This window comes from Gouania willdenowi, chromosome 22, assembly GCF_900634775.1.
Source record: "Gouania willdenowi chromosome 22, fGouWil2.1, whole genome shotgun sequence".
Classification (NCBI taxonomy): domain Eukaryota; kingdom Metazoa; phylum Chordata; class Actinopteri; order Blenniiformes; family Gobiesocidae; genus Gouania; species Gouania willdenowi.
The window spans coordinates 18,292,251-18,316,562 of NC_041065.1; the positions used below are offsets into that span (position 1 = coordinate 18,292,251).

At 38.9% G+C, this 24,312-nt stretch overlaps 2 protein-coding genes across 2 annotated transcripts; both read left to right on the forward strand.

The window, feature by feature from the left end:
- The first annotated feature begins 645 nt into the window (after positions 1 to 645).
- ezra (ezrin a) lies at positions 646 to 13,140 on the forward strand. The gene is made up of 13 exons (XM_028437637.1): positions 646 to 846; positions 2,852 to 2,935; positions 4,334 to 4,429; positions 4,915 to 5,189; positions 6,392 to 6,475; positions 6,707 to 6,853; positions 7,033 to 7,129; positions 7,729 to 7,892; positions 8,856 to 8,986; positions 10,218 to 10,378; positions 10,614 to 10,706; positions 11,182 to 11,442; positions 12,563 to 13,140. The coding sequence occupies exons 1-13, from the start codon at positions 835 to 837 to the stop codon at positions 12,725 to 12,727; spliced, it is 1,770 nt and encodes a 589-aa protein (XP_028293438.1). The 5' UTR covers positions 646 to 834; the 3' UTR covers positions 12,728 to 13,140.
- A 2,460-nt stretch (positions 13,141 to 15,600) lies between these two features.
- Positions 15,601 to 23,398, forward strand: kcnk3b (potassium channel, subfamily K, member 3b). Its single transcript, XM_028437844.1, has 2 exons — positions 15,601 to 16,010; positions 22,052 to 23,398. Exons 1-2 carry the CDS (start codon positions 15,728 to 15,730, stop codon positions 22,939 to 22,941), a joined length of 1,173 nt encoding a protein of 390 aa, XP_028293645.1. The 5' UTR covers positions 15,601 to 15,727; the 3' UTR covers positions 22,942 to 23,398.
- The last annotated feature ends 914 nt before the right edge of the window (positions 23,399 to 24,312 follow it).

Consider the following 24,312-nt stretch of genomic DNA (forward strand, 5'->3'; position numbering starts at 1 on the left):
GTTTTTGTGTGATTTTGTTGTCGTTTGTGTGTGTGTGTTTTTTTTGTAGCGTTTATTTTGGGGGCCGCACAAACATAGATCGAGGGCCAAATGTGGACTGAGAGCCACGAGTTGCTTTCATATAGATCAACCAAACCTTTTGTTCATCTTAAAAACTACCTGTGTCTAATTAAACAGGACTGCATTTAAGTTTCAACCCATTTGATATCAAACCACAATCTTGCTTTGCGTCCAACAACACTGCAGTTTTCATTTTAACCTCCATGTTGTATAATTTAATTTTATTAAAGACAATTCCTTATTGATGTTGCATTAAACCGTGTTTTAGCTCCTCTTATTGTTCACAAGTATCAATAAAAGTATCTTGACAAAGTGTATCATGTTTGACTTTCTGCACTGATGCAAGAGGCTGTTTGATTTTGACTTTGATAAAAAAAAATGTAAAAAAACAACCTTTTAATGACAGTGCGTGACTCATTGACGTCCTCACCAAACTGGCAACATAAATAGTATATCCGGCCTATATAGCTGTGTGTGATGTGATCAAAGGTCGCTGCAGTTAAGGTGCTGAAGCAGGCGATTGTCATTGGGTGGAGCTGTGCATCATGACGCTGTGCAGGTAAAAATCAGTCCGCTTGCTGCCATAACCTCCCACGTCACTGAGTGCTCTGCTGCTGAGTTCAAAGGACAACAGCCCTGCCCTTGAGTCTTTCAGCTGGAGCTGAGACGTTCTCTTTATCAGGTGGAGATTCTGTCGAAACTCGGCCACTGCAGCCTCGGACAGCTTTGGAAACATCTTCTGCTGCTGGAGCTCGTCCAACAACCACTGCCAAGATGCCTAAAACGGTAAGATTTACATGGTTTATGTCAGATTTGAAGTGAATTCTTCATTTGGATTAAAAACGATTGTGGTGGGTTTGAAAGAGAATCTTGAGTTTTGTTGAAAAAACATCACCTTTAAATGTTTTTTAATCACTTTTTCTGAAAAACCGCCTTCAAGTGTTTTCTACTTCGTAAAGAGCCTTCTTTGCATTTACTCATTAACCAAACCTCGAGTTTGACCTTTGTTGCTCACATTCCTGAAGGAAAACGTGTATTAGGTGCTGAATTGTGCTGACTTTTTTAAGTGAAAAAGTCATAATCAGTGATTCCCAAATATTGGGAGTAAAAATCAGCTTCACTCGTGATTTTCCGGTTGATCTGCTCCTTTTCTTGCCGTGAGGTTTCCAACACTAAGCTAGTATTCATTCACACGTCCAAAACAATGGAAACTCTTGTGTGCGGACATTGATTCTTGATTGTTGGAAAAGTGACTTAGATATTCAGCATCAGTCAGGAGGAAAACTGATATGGAAAGCAGGTCAGCGGATTACAACAGCTGCTCTGTGCTTTATTTTATTGCTGCTCCAAGATGACATTTTCACTTTGGAGAATAAAGGACAATCAGAACAGAACCGAAAGTGTGGCTGTTACATGTGTGGAGGAGATGATTCTACTTAATGTGAAAAAAGCTGCAATTTTAATAGGAAATGCAGAAAATATAATAACATATTGCTCCAAAGAGTGTATTAGGATGATAAGAAATACTTTAACACAAAATATTATTTAAATTCAGGTCGTCACAGCTCTGAAACTTATTCCCAGGACTGATACTGAATTACATTAAAGATGCAACATTCTGTATGTGAGAAAAGTTAGATATATAATATAAATACTGCTCATGTCTTTATTACCGTACATACTTAACACCAACTTCCTCTTTTGGCCTTTCAAAACAAGATCTAAAGATAAAGGCTTGTGAAAAAAAGATTCTTAATCTCAAAGGGATTTTTCTGGTTATGTAAAGGTTTAATTAAAAAAAGCAATTCAACAGATACAGAAACTCCTGTTTAAATTGTAGGAATAGCAAACATAGCGTAATTAAAATATATTGAATATATTTTAATTTCTGTTGTCATAGAAAATTTCTTTCTGCCTATAATCATATGTACAATAACGACCACATTAATAAGTTGGATAAAAGATCATTAATGAACAAGAACTTGTGTCAACGGGTTATGCTTTGTTGAAGGATTATAGAAGTCTCATGTCTAAGTGACCATCTTCGAGTGCTTTTCGCTGTTTTTGTCTCGTTTTTTAATCAGCATTGTGTGTGTCTGAAGGCTCTGTGTGCGATCACGATGCTCAGCGAAACCAGATTTCTCTCAGAACAATATAAATGTGGCTGTTGGTAAGATATAAAACAGACACTTCAGAGCAAAGGACCCACTGTTTGTTTTTAGTCACTGTTAGGGTGTGATCAGAGACCTGAGAATACATCAGCGTCAGTGAGCTGAGAATAAATCTCCGCCTCTGTTGAGAAACATGGGAACAGGGTTTCTCCTTCCCAAGTTTCACTGGGTTTATCTTTATGACACCCGGGGCGTGCTCCATTATAACTTCATAAAACAATTGTGTAACCGCGGCAGAAGTCGGGCCTCATGTTTGTCACGCTGCCTGAAGCTCATCAAAGTAACAATTCTTAGTCTTGGTCTGATTCGGTTCATATTTGTTCTGCCATCGAAGCAAATGGATGTTAAGTGAGAAAAGCGAGCTGGGAAGGCAGCTTGGCACTCGAGGAGTATTGTTGCTATTTTAATCAGCGTAACCTTGTGGCACCTCGCAAGGATAGTCCAAAGGCCGATGAGATAGTGAGCAATTATGGTTTATGAATAATCCACCCTGCAGCTCTGCTTGAAAGGTTTCCCTCACATGTAGAAATCAGAACCATAGTGCCAAACGTTGGCCTGGTTACAGTGTGAGAATAAAGAATGATCTGACCTCTTGTGACTGTGCAACCCTTTCCCTGCAGGTCAACGTTCGCGTCACCACCATGGACGCAGAGCTGGAGTTCTCCTTCCACCCCAACACAACAGGAAAGCAGCTCTTTGAGCAGGTCTGACCCACGGTTCACCAAAACAGATGGAAAATCATTCAAGACACTGACATGCCAATTTATACAGTTTACCACTATTTATTTGCACATTTTTGCCATTTCTAATGAATCCAGGCAGGCACACTGGTAAATTACTACAGATTATATTACCTTCAAAGTGTTGCACTATTAAAATTAAAAAATAACTGAATAAAAGAATAATCTAATCTGATAATGTTGCTGCAATCCAATGTTGTTTATTCACTGGTTCATTTGTTGTGTTAGGGTGTGTATGTGTTGGTGTAGAGAAGGCAGGAATAGCGCAAAATCCTACTACTATTACGACGTACAACACAAACCCAAAATAGTGCAATCTCAAAAAAGACCAACGAAAGTGCTAACAACCAAAATTCGTAACATAAATGTAATCACAATGATAAAAACTCGAGTAACAAGCAAACTGAGACATAAACGCAATTTCTCATCTTCTGGTATGTGCACCATCCAAATCTGACCACTGTAGTGTTTGTGGTCTTCTCAGGAATAACATCATAATGTCCGGGAAACTGAATGATATGAACTGAATGCTATTCCTTAATAAACTTTGTATTGGAAAGGAGACGGGTGGAGTGTGATGTGATATCAACCTGATATGAAAACAAATTGACTGAAATCTTAGATAGCGATACTCGCATATAAAAGTATATTACAAATATATGATTTTAAAAGTTCCCCAAGACTCCCAAGATTTTTTTCGGACACAAATTAGTTATAAAGTTTCATTTTTTAGCTTTAGACCAATCAACTGAGGTGCATTTATGTGATTGGTTGCTGATCACTTTAAGTAGTGAGGGTAATCAGGGAGATGGGCAACATGTGAGACAACAGAGGGAAAGAGAGGGGGGTCTATTCATGCTCTCTGCACTTACACACAGACAGAACAGGGGGCGCCATACACAAGAGAGGACTCCCGAAGAATAGACTGAAACCCAGAAAAACAAAAGTAACAACAAAAATTAGAAAGTAAAATAATTTGTGATCAAAAACAAAACCTCAACTGAAAAATCCCTATTCCTACCGTGACTTAAACTCACAACTATTCATTCGAGCAGAAATAATTAACATGTTTTCTTAAATTTTTGGAAATGAGAATCAACAAATCAGTCAGTGCTGGACAGGTACAAGACAGGTACAATTTTGTAGTAACAATCAGCCTTCTTTACCGAGTAGTTGAAAATAGGTTACATTACAGAGAAAATATATTGATTGATATTAAAGCCTTTGCAACGAGTTTCTCGTGTTTGCGTCAGTATCATCTTGTTCAATTGCTAAAGGTTTGATTAATTAGGAATGTAATGATTGAGTGAAGTTTTGTTGACAACCTTTTGATGATTTCAGTCTTCTCTTGTCTCCCTGCAGGTGGCTCGGACCATTGGCCTTCGTGAGACTTGGTTTTTCGGGCTGCTTTTCGTTGATAGCAAGGGATTCCTCACGTGGCTGACCTATGACAAGAAGGTGATTGTTAGATGTGCAAAGTAAATGTTACGCAATTTACTTTTTGCACCCAGTCTTTAAGAATGGCTCTTGTGTTAAAAATTCCGATCCTCTTTGATGTTGATTTAGGTTTGCGTTGCATTCTAAAAAAATAAAATAAAAAAGTACCTCCTTTGTGTTTCACACTCCTGGTTATGCCTGGTGTTTTCTCTTTAGACCTTAGACTATCTTAGTTATCAAGTGAAATGAGTAACTTTCGGTAAATGATAGCGTTTCTACTCAATTCCTTTAAGTAAACCCTGAAGTTTTGAAATGAGCAGTATTTTGCAGCTTTTCCTGCATGCTTTGCAGTGTTTTGTTGCAAAACGATGCAACTTGCTGTTGCGAAACTGATTAGCTGGCTGATCGGTGATAACTACTTTCACTGCATTATCCTCCACTGTCACAAATTTCTGAACCTTCCCTTTTTCTGTCATCCCCTAATCTCGAGCATTTATCTTGTTCAGGTGATGGCTCAAGGCGTGAGGAGAGAGACGCCTTTGCAGTTCAAACTCAGGGCTAAGTTTTACCCCGAGGACGTGGTGGAAGAGCTGATCCAGGACGTCACAAGGAGGCTTATATTCCTGCAAGTAAAGGAGGACATCCTAACAGAGGAGATCTACTGTCCCCCAGAGACCGCCGTGCTTATGGCCTCCTACGCCATCCAGGCCAAGTATGGAGAGTACAGCAAGTTTGTACACCAGCAGGGCAACCTGTCCAACGAACGCCTGCTGCCCAAGAAGTGAGTCAAATAACAAAGAAACTCCAGCCAATACTGAAGAGTTTATTAAAGCTGGATAAGAAGAAGACTACTAAGACACTGAATACTGAATAAATAGAACTAAAAACTCAACATTACCCTTCATTTTCTGACCTGAATCACTGCTCATTGCTAACATTCCCATCCTTAGTTGTTTTCAAAGTTTGAAAATGTCATCTGGGCATCACAGGTTTTTGTCATATTTAATTCCGTAAAACAGGGGTGCCCAACTCTGTTCCTGGAGAGCCCCTGTCCTGCATCTTTTAGATGCTCCCCTGGTCCACCGCGCCTGTTTTTAAAGGGCAGTTTCTCATCAGGCTTTTTGTAGAGCTGCATGATGACAATATCATTAGATTCAGGTGTGTTGGAGCATGGATGACATCAATTCAGCTGAATAAAAGCTCTGTGGGACCAGATTTAAGCACCCTTGTTGTTAAATGTTGTGTATTTGCTGTTCTGTTTTAATATAGTGTGCGTTTTATGTAACTGCGTTGGACTGTGAGTGGAAATGAGCGATCACCAGAGGTGTAAAGAGTACTGATATATCCTGCTCAAGTAGAAGCGATGTTACTTGATTGAAATTGTACTCAAGTACACGTAAGTTATACATAAAATACTCAAGTACAAGTAAAAAGAAGCTTAATGGTACTCAAAATAAAAGTTACTAGTTACTTTCACTTTTATTTTTTACCTCACGTAAAAACCTAATTTATTTTCAACAAAGGCATATAAAACAAAATGTATTAACTGAGAAAATAACTGGCATTCAATGCTGTTTGTGTTGGTCGGCTACGATGTGATGCATTTGATTATTGTCTGGTCATTTCATTTTTTTGTAGTTTCACCATGTTTGTTGATCACTTTAAAACAAAAATAATAATAATTTACTCAGTAACGGTTGGGTTTGGGAATGTAACAAATTACTTTACTTCTTTTAAAATGTACTTAAGTACAAGTAAAATTACTGATTTAGAAATATACTCAAAAAAAGTACGAGTACCCATAAAAGCAACTCAATTACAGTAACGTGAGTACTAATCTAAAAATAACCAAAAGTACGCTCACTAAAATTTTGCAAACATTTATGCTTAAGACATATCAGTGTGTTTGCTTTAGCTCTGCGTGTGTGCACAGTTTACATTTTATTCTGGCGATGGCAGCTGATTGCTGGGCTTTCCCCTCAGAGTGCTGGATCAACACAATCTGTCCAAGGAGGAGTGGGAGGAGAGGATCCAGGTGTGGCACGGCGAGCATGGATCCATGCTGAAGTGAGTTACCTCACTCGCTTCGAGGAGATGATTTAGCCAAAAACTGTGAAACAAACTTGTGTCCTACCTGTTTAGATTTTAGGTTGTTAAGCTCATTATGACCCATTTAGACAAAACCTAAGGTTCCTAATTCTGCATTATTGCTTTCATTTTACCAGTAACACATAAAAATGAACTTGGTAATGGTAATGAACTGTCCTACATACCAAAATGTACGTGTAATCCAATCAGGGAGGAGGCCATGATTGAGTACCTCAAGATCGCTCAGGACCTGGAGATGTACGGCGTTAACTACTTTGAGATCAAGAATAAGAAGGGATCCGACCTACTGCTGGGAGTCGACGCTCTGGGGCTCAACATCTACGTGAAAGAAGACAAGTAAGTCTGTGATATGTAAAGATTCAGCTTTTTGAGAGTATTTCCAAGGCGTTTGGTCTTTGTTAAGCGTCTTTAAACATAAACCATTGGCATGGACCAATTAGGTTGGTTTTTGGTGTTAATTCTATCACAATCATATACATTTAAAATTAATTTTCCTCACTGCTATCTCTCCTCAGGCTGTCTCCAAAGATTGGCTTCCCCTGGAGTGAAATTAGAAACATATCATTCAACGAAAAGAAGTTCGTCATCAAGTCTCTCGACAAGAAAGCACCTGTAAGTGTTCCGTGGTCATTCAACAAGACAATGAAAGCGACAAAATCCTTTTCTAGAATGCAGATGTACAAAGGTGACTTGGGCAAAACCAACAGATGATCAGGAGAGAAAAAGAATCAGCATTATTCCTTTACGGACAGAATGAGACAGAAACCGCAACTACCAAGCTAGAGATACTTGCAAGCAGGCGAGCACACAGAAAAAGGACACACCTCCACTTTAAAAGCCTCTGTCACACCGACAGCACACCTCACTGCGGTCAGACCTCCCTCATACATACAACATTTACGTATTTGTAATTGTCGAATAGCTTTAGATAAAAAAAAAAAGACCTATTATTTAAAAATAAATAATAATTACACATTTGATAATACATCAATATTGTAATATTGTATAAAAATATTCCTAGTATTTATGATACCTCAAAGAAGTCATGAAAATAGCCAAATAATTGGAGATTATCTATCAACAGTTTGAAGAGAAGTCTTGTTTTTAATCATTTCCTGTTAACAGTGATGCAAACACTTGGAAAGCTGTGAATGTTTTTATTGTTATTATTATTATTAGAACATTAAATTCAACATGTTTACTTCACTCAGGAGTTTATATTCTACGTTCCACGGCTGGGCATCAACAAGCGCATCATGCAGCTGTGTACGGGGAACCACGAGCTGTACATGCGCCGCCGCAAACCCGACAGCATCGAGGTGCAGCAGATGAAGGCCCAGGCCAGAGAAGAGAGGCTGCAGAAGAAGATGGACAGGTGGGCCAAGTCTTCTTTACTTTCACTCATTTACATTAAACATGTTTGTCAGGTTGATTCCATTAGTTTCATTTTGCAACAGATTGTTTGAGTTTTCTTTGTTGGTAACACTTTACTTGAAGTTTTATGCATAAGGCTGACATTCTGCTGTCACTATCTGTCATTAGCATGACAAAGGTGTCATGAAGGCTGTCGTTAAGTGTCGTTCGCTAAATTATGACACCTTTGAAGCTATGTTGGCATTTTTAGGGTTAGGTGGAGGGATCTAGTGGCGTTAGTGTAAGGGTAAAGAAGGGTTAGGGTGACAAACAACACTCAATGACAGCCTTCATGACACCTTATTAGTGCTAATGACAGATGTCATGCATAAAACTTAGTGTTCATTTTTATTGTATGTTTTGCTTATTTTATTGTTTCAACTTTGTCAGTGGTTGCCTTCAGACACACAGGGACCAAACCCTAAACTATATCATCAGTGAAAATAAATAAATAAATAAATAAAAATGAAGGGAAATATATATATTGAATTTTTTAATTAGATTTTCTTAATAATTAATTTTAACAGAATGATTAGAATAGATGTACAAATGTAACAACTAATACAATTAGGTTTTATTGTTTAAAAAAAATATTTTTACATAATATATTTTGTGATAAAACAATCGAGGACAATCTTGTTGGGTTCTTTTTCTTACTATGGACTTTATATTTTGTTAAAACGCACTGAGATGACTTTGTTGTAATTTGCGCTATATAAATAAAGTTGAATTGACTGAAGTTGAGTTGAAAATATTCAAATCAACTGTAAGTAAAAATGACAAATGATATAGCTCACTTGTGTACAGGCTACAATGAATTAAAATGGACTGATGGTGTGGCGATAAAGTATTTGCTCAGACTTAGTCTAAAATATGAAATATTTCCTTGTAGAAAAAGTGTTGAAATATTGTCTCCTGTGTGCAGGGATCAGCTGGAGACTGAGAAGAAGAGGAGGGAAGCCATTGAGCAGGAGAAAGAGGCGATGGAGAGAGAGAAGCAGGAGCTGATGATGAAGCTCTACCAGTTTGAAGAGACGACCAAGAAAGCAGAAAGAGGTTTGAATATTATGAATCACAACCATAACTTCAGCTTATCAAATCATCATATCTGTTCTATTATTTATATTATTTCTATATTCACCTGGATCTAAAATCAAGTGTTGCAGAAGATGTCAAATCTCCTGTGTAGAAGAGCTTTACTTCCCCCTGTTGTTCATCTGTGAATTACAACTAGTTTCAGTTTATTACTAAATATACCCAAAGAAAACACTTCTATTTAATACAGACTTCTTAGACCTGACAATGCATAGCTCTGTGGATGTTTTAACCTTTTCAAACCATTAAACTGTACAGCTAGTTTAATAAATCTAAAATTCTATCAGAATATACATGTATAATAGTTCACAGCAGCAAAAGCACACAATTTCCATTGCTTGTGACTAACGCATAGGATTTTTAACCAATCCAATAGGTTTTAGTTTCTTCTATTTGTCTTTTTATTGAACATTCCTGCACCTCAGTTTGTCAGATAGTTCAATAATTCCCCTTTAACTCATGTTTCTCAATTTTACTAAAAAATCAATCGTAAAATAAGCGACAAAAGGGGTAAAAAGAACTACTTATACGAGGCTAAACCATCATTGCTAAAACGTGTGCGCTAAAACTGGATTTTTTAAAAAAAGAGCGAATAAATGTGTTTATTGATGTAAAAAAAAAAAAAAACCTTAATACTTTAATAAATCTTAATTGTTTAAAAAGTATTGAAACTTCTGCCTAAATGCAAATCATAGACAATCGATGACAAAAAAGTTATTGTCCTATAAAATTATTTACAAAAATGTTTTATTTATTACAGTTGTGAAAAGCTATGTTGGCATTTGCTGAGCTGACAAATTATTTCTGTGCATCTCTAGTCTGAGACATATTGGATACGAAATATACACATCGTTTTTAATTAATGTTTTGTCCAACAACTGTTTCCTGAAAGTTTGATTTTTATTTATTTTTTTAGTCATTTTTCTTTGTTTTCTAAATAAGTTTGGTGCACGGTCACCACTTTTTATCATTTATATTTTGTGTACTTCACAGTATGTGAACGTGTGCTAACTAAACTAAATCCCTCCTTTCGGTATGAATTGAGTTGCCGTGACTTTGAACTAACAACTGTAGAAACTGTTGATTTCAGACTCCAGAATTGGCAAAACTCCCAAAGTCAAACCGTGGTTTGTGTGTGTTTGTCACCGTGAAGCACTCATTGTTGCTCCTGTGTGCTAACTGTGTCCTGCAGAGCTCCAGGAGCAGCTGGACCGGGCCATTAGGCTGGAGGAGGAGAGGAAAAGGGTGCAGGAGGAGGCGGCCCGGCTGGAGGCGGAGAGGATGGAGGCTATCATGGCTAAGGAGGAGCTGGCCAGGCAGGCGGAGGAGCAGATGAAGAGCCAGGAGCAGCTGGTAAGAACACAGCATAAAACATCACTAAAGTCGATGCAGAAAATCCCCAGAATGTCGTTACATGTACTGAATACTGAACGATTCATAAATGGGAATGGATGGTTTATGATTCTTATGTTTTTTAACTACGTATCCAACATTTAAAGTCACATTTTTGGCTGTTTGGGAACAAGAAGTTTACATTATTTACTACATTGAAGTGGATGTTTTTTTTCTTCTCCTCACTCTCTTCCAGGCTGCAGAGCTGGCTGAGTACAGCATTAAGATCTCACTGCTGGAGGATGCCAGGAGAGAAAAGGAGGAGGAGGCCGAGATATGGCACAACAAAGTGAGCTTTTAACACAGCGACTCGTCACACTATAGAGGCAGAGGTCACAAGTTGTCAAACTGCAGCATTAATCTATTTCAGCGTTAACTATGCACATTTTCTCCTTCTATTGAGCACCAGCAGCGTGATTATTTAAAGATTTATACATTTTATCTGTTTAAATCACAGTGTAGTCACATGCTTTTCAATTAAGATTTGATCTTTTTTTCTTAACTTTAATTTAGTAAAAAGTTTTTAAAAAAAAAAAAAAAAAAAACTAACAGTCATTTTTAGAGACCAACAGTTCCCAGTTTGGTAGATAAATAAGCCAATATTGATTGACAAATTTGAATAAGCACATTTTATTATGCTCTCCTTTTACCTTTTTTCTTTAAACCAGATTTTAAATATAAATATATTTAAATATATTTATGTGTATTAAAGAAGGAACAATAACCTTTGTTTTCAACTCATGCTCATTCATCTATTATTACAGGCTGCTGAAGTGCAGGAGAGTCTGATCAAGACTAGGGAGGAGCTACACACCGTGACCAGCTCTAACTCCACTCCTGCAGCCGCACCCGGCGGCTCCTCCTCCTCCTCCTCCTCCTCAGACAGTGAGAGCGATCACGAGCACAGCGAGGAAAACAGCACCTACAGCGCCGAGCTGCAGTCACAGGGCATCAACAACCATCGCAGCGAGGAGGACCGCCTCACTGAGGCCGAGAAGAACGAACGTCTGCTGAGGCAGCTCAAGGTCAGTTGGAAAGTGCACAACAACACATGTGGAGCAAAACTTGAAGCATATAACTCTTAATACAAACTGCTGGATGCGGCACATGTTTATGTCAAGCTATAGCCTAAAGCAGGGGTGTCAAACTCATTTTAGTTCAGGGGCCAAATATGGACCAGTTTAATCACATGTGGGCCTCAGATTATATGGGGAAAACGGGTAACTTTATCATTCTTCTGCGCTAGTTTGCACTTTCACGTATAATAGTATTTAAAGTATGTAAGGCACAGACAATATCCGAGGAATAAGTGACAGAGTTCAATAGGGGTGGGAACCTCTGGGTACCTCACAATACGATACGCGATACAAAGCTCACGATAACAATTATCTCACGATATGGCGATACTGCGATTATCGATATATTGGTCAGAAATCAATCCATGATAATCTACGACATAACAAGAAAAGAAAAAAATATTAAGTGAAAAAATACAATTTTTATTTTATATCTCTGAAAGACAATACATTTAAAAAGTGTCCTATGAACAGTGACACTATTTTAGTGCAACATTTCTGTAAATAAGTGTCAACATACCAATGTAAACGAATAAGTATCTCCAATAGTGCTTTCTGTAAACAAAAAATAGGGTCTTTTTAACCAGTGACACCATTATAGTGCAATATTCCAGTAAACAATATATTGGTCCTTCAACAAACAGTGACAAAATTTCTGTGAAGACCTACCTGCAAATTTTAGTGAAAAAGCAGAAAAGGTTTTGAAAAAAAATTAAAAATCGATACTTAGCACAAGCATATCAATAATCGATCATGCGAAAAAATATTGCGATATATATTGCCGTATCAAACTTCCTTGATTTTGTGACCATTTTTTTAGAATAATTTTGAGAAAAATTGTAGGATTTTGAAAAAATGTTGAGTATTTACAACAATTTGATGCATTGAGATATCTACAACTGAATAAGTTGGCGAATTCACACAATGAGTCATGTTTTTGCTGTCATTTTTAACTTTCTCCTATGGGAGATCCGGATTTGGCCCCCGGGCTTTGAGATTGACAATATTGGCCTCAAGTATTTTGTGTAAATATCAACCTGTTGCTTTAAAAAGTGGACGTTCTCCTCAGGCCCTGAGCTCAGACCTGGAGAAAGCCAGAGATGACACCAAGAAGACCCAGATCGATCTGTTGCACGCCGATAACGTCCGAGCCGGCCGAGACAAGTACAAGACCCTTCGCCAGATCCGACAGGGCAACACCAAGCAGAGGATTGATGAGTTTGAGTGCTTGTAGGAAACCATGTATATGCTCAACGATCTCCCCAAAAAAAACCCACGCAGTAATTATAAATCAGACCCTGGAATTTGATGTTCTGTAGAGCTAAAAATTGTAAAGCATTGATCACAGTTTGACAAACTCTGAGGTGTCATACATGCTGGTCAGTGCTACCTGTAATAGCTTCCCCTGCAGGTCAGATTGGTCATGTCTGCTGTAGAAATGTACATCATGATGAAATATAATAAGACTGAACAAATATTTGCACTCCAAACTGAAGTGGCTTTTCTTACATTTCTATAATAATTATATTATGCTGCAACATCCATTAAAATAATTGGTGTATACATTGGCAACAAGTCAAAAAAAAAAAAAGGGCCGGCATGTGTTCCTCTGAACACAGGGTTGCATCTTCACGTGCTGAATTTCAATTCGTATTAAAATAAAACCAAAATAATTAAACAAATTGTTGCAATCGTTTTGTGTGTTTTTCCCCTTGGAGATAAACAAAAGGATGAAACTTGCCTGGCAAAAGACTATCTGTTGCCAGGCAGTACCAGACATCAAAGCACAACTTCAAAGTGCACAAGTTACGTGATGGAGAGCCTGGTAATGGGAAAGTGCATATGAAGTGTGTTATGTTAGTTAAACGTTATTCCAATATTTATTATATTTATCTTCTGAGAGTTTAAAAGGTTTGTGAACATTCAACAGAACCTTTTGTAGTTTTTTTTTGTCCCTCTGTGAGTGAGTGCCCTGCAGGAAGCACCCCTCTTAAATATAGAGGATTTTCACTGACGTAGCTTCTGGGCAGTAACCCGCCATGTTTGGCGACACTCTGAGATTAACACTGCGATGGATAAACCACAGAAAATCACCTTAAAATGCATTATAAATGCAAAGGCATACAGGGAAGGACTTGGTCCGCAGGTAAGGGCACAATATTTGGAAAAAGTTACACTTTATTGGTGGTGCAGATCCATACCTTGGATCAATGACGACCTGGAGATTCTTCCTTCTATTGCGTATCCTGATATCGTCAACTACCTGGTTTTCTCGCCAAGCCCATACACAGCGGACGACCTTAAATCTTATAAAAGTTTGGAGGCTTATAGCCAGATATTGTGTGGATGGGTGAGGGAGATGCAGTATCAAGTCATCAAAGACAGATGTGTTGTGAAGGCCAAATCAAGCAATGCAATAACGGTAAAAAGTCAGACCTTTTACCTGGAATACAATGAGTATTCCATTGTATTTTAGCTCTACATTTTAAGAACCGTGTTGCTACTGTAGCAGGCTAGTAAATGTGATTATATTTAAGTCAATAATGCCACATGCAGTGGCTTGATATTAATTATATTACAAAGTGTCTATTGATACAGAAACGTATCAATAGACCCCGGGACCATTGATACGGAAATGCACGTTTTCTGGATCTTTTCTACATAAGCGTAATGTGCCTGTGTTTACACCGTGTCAGGATGGCTGAGAGAACTAAGCGCCGGACTCAAAAATCCGCTGCTGTGGGTTTGAATGCTGCTTTTTTTCATTTTAACATATTTATCATGGTAAATTCTACCTTTACAAATACATAGACTGGAAAAAAAATAACATTTTAGGGTAATTCCTGGGTTAGGGTTACGGTTAAGGTTAAAAATACATAAAAATATTAACAGAAGATGAGGAGTTACAAAAGCTGGGATGCATATATTTTCTTTAAGGTAGGCTTATGTATGTGTTTTTTGTGTTTATATAGGCCTGTGTCATCATGATAATTGGCTCGTTATGCGATGTGGCTATGCTAGGCTAGCGCCGCTAAAAAAATAATAATAATAATAATACAGCTTAAATTGAAACATAAATGGGTATATGAAGCACATTCGTTTAATTAATATACTTACAGTTCATATACAAGTCAACGCATTGCATATTTACAATTAATTTCACGTTGCTTGTCTTCAAGTTAGACAAACTAGCCATAAACATTTCAGTCATTACTGAATAAATTACAATTTAAATGTAGGATAATTCATAATTAATATCATAAATTCAGTCAGGAAGAAATTAGATCCCCAAAATACACAACCTACCATTAACGAAATATCTACTGCAAACATACGAACACTTTGATTCTACGTTTGTTCGCCTCAGTGCTTGGATCCCTAATTTCCGTTTCCTTTTTCTGACGTATTCTGTAAAAGGTCATCTTTTCCTTCAGCCAGCCGTGGTTATGACAGCCAAATACTACGCAGGATTTGGACATTATACGATAAAAATCAGCCAGACTGAAAGTTCAGTGGTAAATAGCGGTTGTCAGGCAAATGATTACCCCTCTTAAAATGGCGGCGCGCGTTGCTAAGTTCTGACGTCACGCCAAAAGGTTCATATCGCCAATATGACGACTTCCGGGTTGATGATGGGTTGACGAGTCGACGCTTCGTGATAGCACATTTAAAACAACAAGAAATCCATCTTTAAGTGTATAAAGTGTGTTGTGTTAGTAAAACGTTAGTCCAATATTTATTATATTTACCCTCTGAGAGATTAAAAGGTTTGTAAACATCAACGGAACCTTTTGTAGTTTGTCCCTCGGTGAGTGAAGCACCCCTTTAAATATTGACACTCTGACAGGCAGGTGATCACTGGGTTGCTAGACAACCTGTGAAGCCGGTAGAGCCTGTCTGTTTAAAGAGCTGCAGGGTAAACACGAAGTGTCCCCCTGCCCAGGAGGTCAGCTCTCAGCTGCAGCATCTCCGCGGTGTGCGCAAAAGCGCGGGAGGTGCGTAAAAGCTCTCCAAAGGGGAGCGAAGGATCGCCCCGTGTGTCTTTGACTGTCTAAATATAAGTCGGTGACAAACCGGGACAGAAATACAGTAGCTACCCAACTGTGATGTGGAGGCGGTGCGGAGAAAGCAGCGCTGTCTCCGAAGTCCCTCTGTTGGATCCGGAGTCTGTCAGGAGAAGGTCGGAGATCGAATAACTGATCCAACCTCCTCGTCCTGCTCCTGCTTCACTAACATGAAGAGACAAAACGCGCGGACGCTCGCCCTCATCGTCAGCATCCTCACCTACCTGGTGGTCGGAGCGGCCGTGTTCGAGTCTCTGGAGTCCAAGCAGGAGAAAACCCACAAGAGGAAGCTGGAAGCGAGGAAGTACGAGTTAATGAGCAAGTTCAACCTGACCAAAGAGGGCTTCGAGGAGCTGGAGCTCGTGGTCCTGCACCTCAAACCTCACAAAGCGGGCGTGCAGTGGAGGTTCGCGGGCTCTTTCTACTTCGCCATCACTGTGATCACGACCATAGGTGAGCAACACTTTACCTGTGCAAGGAGGACTCCAACCTACAGCGGACTTTTCTTTATAATGTCATACTTATTCATAATAATAATAATTTAGCTTCATTTGAAAAATAAATAATTCAAATTATTGTTAAAACATAGTTGGGAAAAATAAGACCAAACGTCCTTAACAGACTTTTATAGCTGCCACATAATGCTGACACAGGGACACAGGATGCCCTATAGTCCAGTCCTAGAGAGTCCCTGTCCTGCATGTTTTAGATGCTCCTCTGGTCCACCACAACTACTTGTAAAGCGTAGCTCGTGTTATTTGGAGCCCAATATGTAACCACTCGAAATGTAACAAGACCCAAGTTTTATTTATTTATTTATTTTTTAAGTAATGAAACCCAAAATTTATTAATTGGTCAATGTAACAAAAGTGCTGAGCCAGAAATGTAATAAAACCTGAAATGTTACAACTGGTTAATAATGTAACACAATGCTGGGCTCAGCATTGTTTTACATTTTATATATAAGGTAACAAAAAAAGTTTCCAAAAATGTGTGTACACACACACACACCCCATAATGTCACAACTTGATCTATTTTACAGTTTTTAAATAACAACTTGTAACATTTTGGCTCAGCTTTTTGTTGCTTTACACCGTGTGTGGAGTGAAAGAATAACGCACATCAATGTAAAGAGCTTTGAGTGTCTATGAAAAGTACTTTATAAAATCCAATGCATTACTATTTAGTAGCACATGCTGAGCAGGTCAAAAGCTATAAAACCTAAACTGTCTCATCATGCAAAAGACAAAACAGACATATTCTATTATCTGCTGATATGTTATTGGACCCATCAGACATCCCAAAGGATGGCAATATTTTCTTATGAGAGTAATTAATTCATATTTAACACTGTGCAGCCATAAGATGATGATCACATGTCTTTGTCTATGGCCTCTTTACACCTTGATCCTAGATGGACTAATGCAGAGCAGGGACATTTCATACAAGTTGCAATTTTGAGAATACTCTGAACCAGTCAACCAAACCTTGTCCAAGATTTGAACCTGAGATATAAAGGTTTAATTTTACCTTTGGATTAAAAAGTTAAAAACTCATAAAAACATTAAGTTACAGCAGTTTTACATTTTTAAATTGTTGGATTGAATATTTTACACTATCAGTGTAATGTGCAGTTGCTAAACTTGGAACATTTACCTATAAATAAAACAAGACCTTGCTTTTTATACACAGGCAAATTCTTGTCAATCACTAAAACCTGGTACGTGACGCATTTGAAGGCCACGATCCACGAGTTAAGAACCTCTGACTTCACACCATGCAGTAAATTGTATGGATTGCTCATTGTGAAAGTAAACCACGCCAAATTAAAGTGTTCACACTATTAGTTTTCACCAGGATTAACCCTGGTGAAAACGGCCTTCGAGGACAACAGATTAAATACAGTAGTTAACTGTCTCCCGTAGGTAGAATGATAATCACTGTGACCTTTATTGAAGTTGTGATGTGTGGACTGTGATCTACTGATGATTGGTTGTACAAGTCCACGTAATTATTCATTTGTTTTACATGATTTATTTTAAAATTTAAAATAATTACAAAGGGAATAAAAAGAAAGTTGCACAATCTAGTTTACAGATAGGGAGTGGTTTATTAATTGCCACCAATACCATTAGTTATATTGTCACTGTGTATATATTGACTTTATAGATGGCAAAATGTTTGTTTAATTCATTGCGAGAATTTAATTCATCCTTTCAAATCATTTAGCATCCTCATAAATCAGACTCAATCTAATCAATCATTTTAGGTTTTTGGATTTAAAAAATTGAGATTCAATATTTTAACTGCTTTCCCATCATACCTACTGTTGCTGACTATTGTTCTCTGTTTGAGTAACATCACTTGATCAAGTCTTTTCTAATGTTCCACTCTACAAAATAAGTATTATTTTTTTATTTATAAAAAACATAATAAAAGTATGTATGATTCATGCTGATATCGTATCAGATCAATATCGGTATTGGCCGATACGCAAGGCTGCAATATTAGTGTCATCGAAAATGAAGAAGTTGTATCGGGACATCCCTAATCCTTATAGAAAGTTTATTGATATTGTGTAAGACAAACTCAGTAGAATTGCAGTGTGACCCATTCTCACTCTGAAGCATGTGATAACTTGTAAAGTGAAAGTGGATTGTACACACCTACCACAATTATATGTGCAAATACACCCTCTCACAGCAATCAGAATTAGAATCACAATCAACTTTATTGACCAAGTAATGTATGTTATACACACGAGGAATTTGACTTGGTGAACTGTGGCGGGTAGTTTTGGCGTACAGTGATCTGTAGCATCTGCCGGAGGGGAGGAGTTTAAACAGATTGTATGCAGGGTGTGAGGGGTCTGCAGTGATGCTACCTGCCCGTTTCCTGACCCTGGACAGGTATAAGTCTTGGATGGAGGGCAGATTGACACCAATGATCTTTTCTGCAGTCCTGACTATCCTTTGTAGTCTGTGTCTGTCTAGTTTGGTTGCAGATCCAAACCAGACAGTGATGGAGGTGCACAGAACAGACTGAATGATGGAGGTGTAGAACATGATCAGCAACTCCTGGGGCAGGTTGAACTTCCTCAGCTGACGCAGGAACTACATTCTCTGGTTGTGTATATGTGGGAGGTCCACTTCAGGTCCTGTGAGATTGTGGATCCCAGGAACCTGAAAGAGTCCACGGTAGCCACTTTGCTATTCAGAATGGTAAGGGAGGGAGTAGGGGGGGGATTTCTCCTGAAGTCCACTGTCATCTCCACAGTCTTGAGCGGGTTCAGTTCCAGATGGTTCTGACTGCACCAGAGAGCCAGCTGTTCCACCTCCCGTCTAAAGGCAGACTTGTCCCCATCCTGGATGAGACCGATGATGGTGGTGTCGTCTGCAAACTTCAGGACTTTCACAGAGGGGTCCCCTGAGGTGCAGTCATTGGTGTAGAGGGAGAATAGAAGTGAGGAGAGAACACACCCCTGGGGGGCGCCAGTGCTGAGTGACCGGGTGGTGGATGTGATGCTTCCCAGCCTTACTTGCTGCTTCCTGTCAGTCAGGAAGTTGGTGATCCACTGACACGTGGAAGTCGGCACTGTGAGCTGGGTGATCAGAGAGCCCCAAAGCTGCATGGGGAACAGAGTGATATGAATCCTTTGTTACAGTGTAGCAGTGGTCCAGTGTGTTAGCACCCCTGGTGGGGCACTTTATATGCGGTCTGTATTTAGGGAGTTTGTGGGTTAGTTTTGCTCTGTTAAAATCCCAGAGAATGATTAGCAGAGAGTCAGGATGTTTTTTCTCCACGTAACCATTGAGATTTTTAAATGAATGATGTAAACAGAATACGCATTATTCCCTGCTGTACTGAACCTAATTGTTGGAAACCTACAAAATTTTACTGAGTTTTACTGAGTTTATAGGTTCTTCACAGAAGAACCTATAATACAGGGACTAAAACCTGCAATTTTCTAATCTAAGGCAATGCAGTCACTGCACCAGCAATGAGCACCTCAGATGCATAAATAAATCTGCACAAAATCCTACCAATGTAAATACTGTAGCTAATTTCCACCAGCAAATAAGTAAGGATTTTTGTTATAGCTTTATAATTCTTCACCTGACTAGAATTATGACCAAAATGTATGAAAGCTAATGAGAATGGGATGTGAAGACATATTAACACCAGGTAAAAAATACAAGTTGATGGTATTTTTTTTAGACTAAATCCTCTACAGTAGGCTTGTTAAACTCAAAGTCTGCAGAACAATTTTTGATGAAAGTCAGAGAAAAGAATCCCTTAGTGCAGTTCCATATATCTAAAAGTGAATGCTTTACACCATGGGTTCTCAACTGGTTTCACCCTGGGACCCACATTTTGCCGCGGTCATTAAACTGTGACCCACTTTTTTTTTTGTTTTTAAGAATACAACCAACCAAATGTATTTTTTTCAAAAAATAGCTGTTGAAAACACACATATATACAGTAATCTTTTTTTTTAAACATAAATCTACATATTTTCCTGTGCAACATGTATTTCACAGCATGCCTAACAAAAGAAAATATTCCTTCAAAATAAAAGATAAGTCCAACATGAAAGACATTAAATATTTATTTTTCACCAGCTCTCTGCGACCCACCCAGTACAGGTCCGCGACCCACTTTTGGGTCCCGACCCACCAGTTGAGACTCACTGCTTTACACCTCAGCGTAGTCCAAGTAATTGAAATTTTATTTATTCATTAATTTTAAAAAAGAAGCACTTTTTTCCTTCTGATCTCTACATTATTTATGGGTCCACCTTAAAGTGGATTAACTCAGTTTCAATGGAGACTTTTGCACAAATGATACAAAATATACAAAGCAAAAAATACACAATGCATATACGTACAGAGGCATCCTGTAGGTCAAGCAGGTCCCCCGTCATGCTTTTGCAGTCTAACCACACTGAGATTAAAATACAGTCTACTTCTATACCCACAAACATGAGGGGGGAAATAAATAAATAAAATATATATGACATTTTGTAATAATAACAATAGCGATGGCTTGGATTTATATAGCGCTTTTTTCGAGGAGACTCAAAGCATGTATAGAAACTATCATTCATTCACACCAGTCATACCGGTGGGGGCATACTGGGGCATACTGACAGAAGCGTTTCTGTCAATTTGTGTCTACAGCCCCTTTGACCACCACCAACATTCATGCGCAATTCATACCCATTCATACGAGGCAATGAGGGTAATGTGCCTTGCCCAAGGACACAACAACAAGGACTTGGATAGAGTGGGATTCAACCCCCCAACCCTTTGGTTAATGGACGACCCACTCTACCACTGAGCCACGGTCGGCCATTGTATACAATGTTGAAAAAATAATTGATGTTGTGATGGATGAATGTACTTCATTGATTGCCAAAGCTAAAATGTGGGTGTCACAACAACTCAAGATAGTTAACAAAGAAATGATACATACATAGAATGTACATACTAGTGCAGTGCCCATAGGCCTGATAACAATACTGGTCATTTCAATCAGGTGTGTTGGAAGAGGGAAACATCTAAAACATGCTGGATAGGGGCCCTTGAGGACCAGGGTTGGGCACCCCTGCTGTAGGGAGTTGAACCCCATCTATTCCGATTCTAGTTTGTTGTCCTCGCGGATCCGGATCTCCTCAGACCGGAACAGCTGCAATAGTGAAAAACTATTTTTATTTGTATTATTATTTTATTATAATAAAATAATTATAAAATAATATTTATTATTATTTTATTATAATAAAAATAATTATAAAATAATATTTATTATTATTATTATTATTTCTCACCTTAGTTACAAACGTTTCTCAATGAGGACACCTGCTGGTCATTATTTACAGGGTGTTTTTTTTAGGATATTAGACCCACCTTAGTTGTTTTTAAAAGCTCTTTGTGCAGTCTCTCCTGTAGATTCTATGCAGCTTTCAACTTATCCTGAGTTACAATGACTACCTGTCAACATTGAGCTGTTTTGCGAAGGTGGACAATTTGATCAAATCATTTATGAATGGTATCATTGCAGTCCAAACAAATCCGACGTTGCACACCTTTGAACAAGCAGCAGCCATGTTGAAAGTCTCAGGTCAATCTGAGCCTGATTCACAGAGATATTTGAAGAACACTCAGACAGACAGACAGACAGAGATTCCTTGCATTATAGTTATATACAGTATATATATATATATATATATATATATATATATATATATAAACACACTTTCTTGTCAAAACACACACTTTTGGATAAGCCAGGGATTTCCTTCGAATTTACTTGGCGTTTTTAGTCCACTATTAAATATAAATATTGTCCTGTGTTTGTGTGGGAGTGTGAACCCATCCTCTCACTATTAGATGTAGTATTTTTCTTTTCTATAAATGTTTACATGAGGTGGAAAATTCAGGGTCATTTACTATGTCTGAGTAAAAACTGTCTGTGTAATCGTCTCCTCTCTCAGGTTATGGCCATGCAGCGCCCAGCACTGACTCAGGGAAAGTGTTCTGCATGTTCTACGCCCTCCTGGGGATCCCGCTCACCCTGGTCATGTTCCAGAGTCTGGGCGAGCGCATCAATACCTTCGTCAGATACCTGCTGCACCAAGCCAAGAAGTGCCTGGGTATGCATCACACCGAGGTCTCCATGGCAAACATGGTGACGGTGGGCTTCTTCTTCTGCGTGAGCACACTGTGCGTGGGCGCTGTGGCCTTCTCCCACAGTGAGGGATGGAGCTTCCTGCACGCTTTCTACTACTGCTTCATCACGCTCACTACCATCGGCTTCGGGGACTACGTGGCGCTGCAGAAGGACAATGCCTTGATGAACGAACCTCGATATGTGGCGTTTTGCTTTGTTTACATCCTCATGGGCTTGACGGTGATTGGAGCGTTCCTGAACCTGGTGGTGCTGCGTTTCCTGACCATGAACACTGAGGACGAGCGGAGGGACGCCAAGCAGAAGGCCTTGCTTTCTATCAGTAAACCTAGAGGTGAGGTGGCACGCCTGCTTCCCATCCAAACTTCGTCTTCCTCCATACCAGCAGTAGCAGATAACGCTGCCAAAGCTAAAGATTTAAAAGGTGTTTACACCGAGGTGCTGCATTTCCAGACTATCTGCTCCTGCTTGTGGTACAGGAGCAAAGAGAAGCTGCAGGATTCCTCCATGATCCCCCAAGAGCTGAGGATCTCTGACGCATACTTGCCTCAGAACAGTGACTGTCCTCACTACGTGGAGCCTGGGTCCACAGGCTGCGTTTGCAGTCCACGTCAGTGCACCAGCATAAGCTCCATAACAACAGGCCTACAGTTCTTCTCACCTTTCAGGGTGTTTAAGAGACGCAGCTCGGTTTAGCCTCATCACTGCAGCAGGTTTTTCTCTGCAGCGTAACATGTCTGCCAAGTGGACAGATGACACTTGGCAGGGCCTCACAGCTGAGATGCGACTTAAAAGTAGATGTTTGTGGTGCTAAAAAAATCTCAGTCTTGAAACGTGCAAAAGAAGAAAAGCACACACAGTACTGTAAACAGCAAAGTCTTACTCAAATATGTATGCAAGAAAGTAGAGCGTGCAATGCTTCTCCGCCATCAAGTCCTACACACGTGGTGAACTGGTGGAAGGAGATGAAAAGCTTTTGAGCTCTACAATGTGTTTGTTTCAGTCATCTCAGTTATTTTTGCCTCTTTTCTGATTTCTTATTGCCATATTTTTCACACTGAAACGTTTTCCTATCATCAGATGTATTTTGACGTTAGACAAAGATTTCTCCAAGGAACCTTAGAAATACACATATTAAAGAGTGAATGCTATATCTGAACCAGCCTGGCTCTTCTCAAACCTTATTGTGGCTTGCGTTGACTTTTCAATCTAATGCTTTGATGACTCACAATGACAATCTGTAGAGCGTAGGTGCACCAATATACTTGCTTTAGCCAGCATGGACCATCTGTTTAAGGTCATGTCACAACGATTCTTAAGACCTGTAAATTCAGACAATCAAAGAAGCTTTTAAACTTCAGTATTTTTGGCTTTTTTGCGCTTCATGGGTGGTTATACTGGTGTGTTTGGTGATTGTCCTGCAGAATGATGCTAGTGTGCTTAAACATCTCTAAAGGGATTCAAAGTATTGAGCAAAATTCATGTTCAGTTGCTGCAAGGTTTGGGAGTTTTAAAGAAGCAATAAAGCAGCCTCTGGCTCAAACACTGAAGCCTTGTACAGTTTCAAAGACCACACAGAAACAGTCCCAGACCATCACTACATAACGTATGTAATGTTATGTACCATAACAATCAAGAAAAACACCACAAGTGGGAAATGCTGTGAGGTCTTTGGCCAGTACTCAAATGCATGATTCAGGACACAGGAGCCAAGTTTAATAAATGTAATAAAGCGCTAAAAACCAGAAATCAGTCCAAAGATCAGGAAGCAGATATTCCAAAAAGGCAGAATCCCAGGATAATACAGGAGTTGGTAGACAGTAGAATGAATCAAGCTGGTACAAAAAGAGACTCGAGATGAACTGGGAACAGGTATAGGAACAATGAATCGAAACAAAACAATATCTACTAACCTATTGATAATTCATGTTTGTTTAAAATACTATTTAACTGATCAAAATTATTTTTAGTTATAGTCTGTCAGGTGAGTGGCCACAAATGAAATGTAGAAGTAGGTGTTAAAAGGGTTGAATAAACATAGACAGCAGATGAGGTGAAGAAAAAATG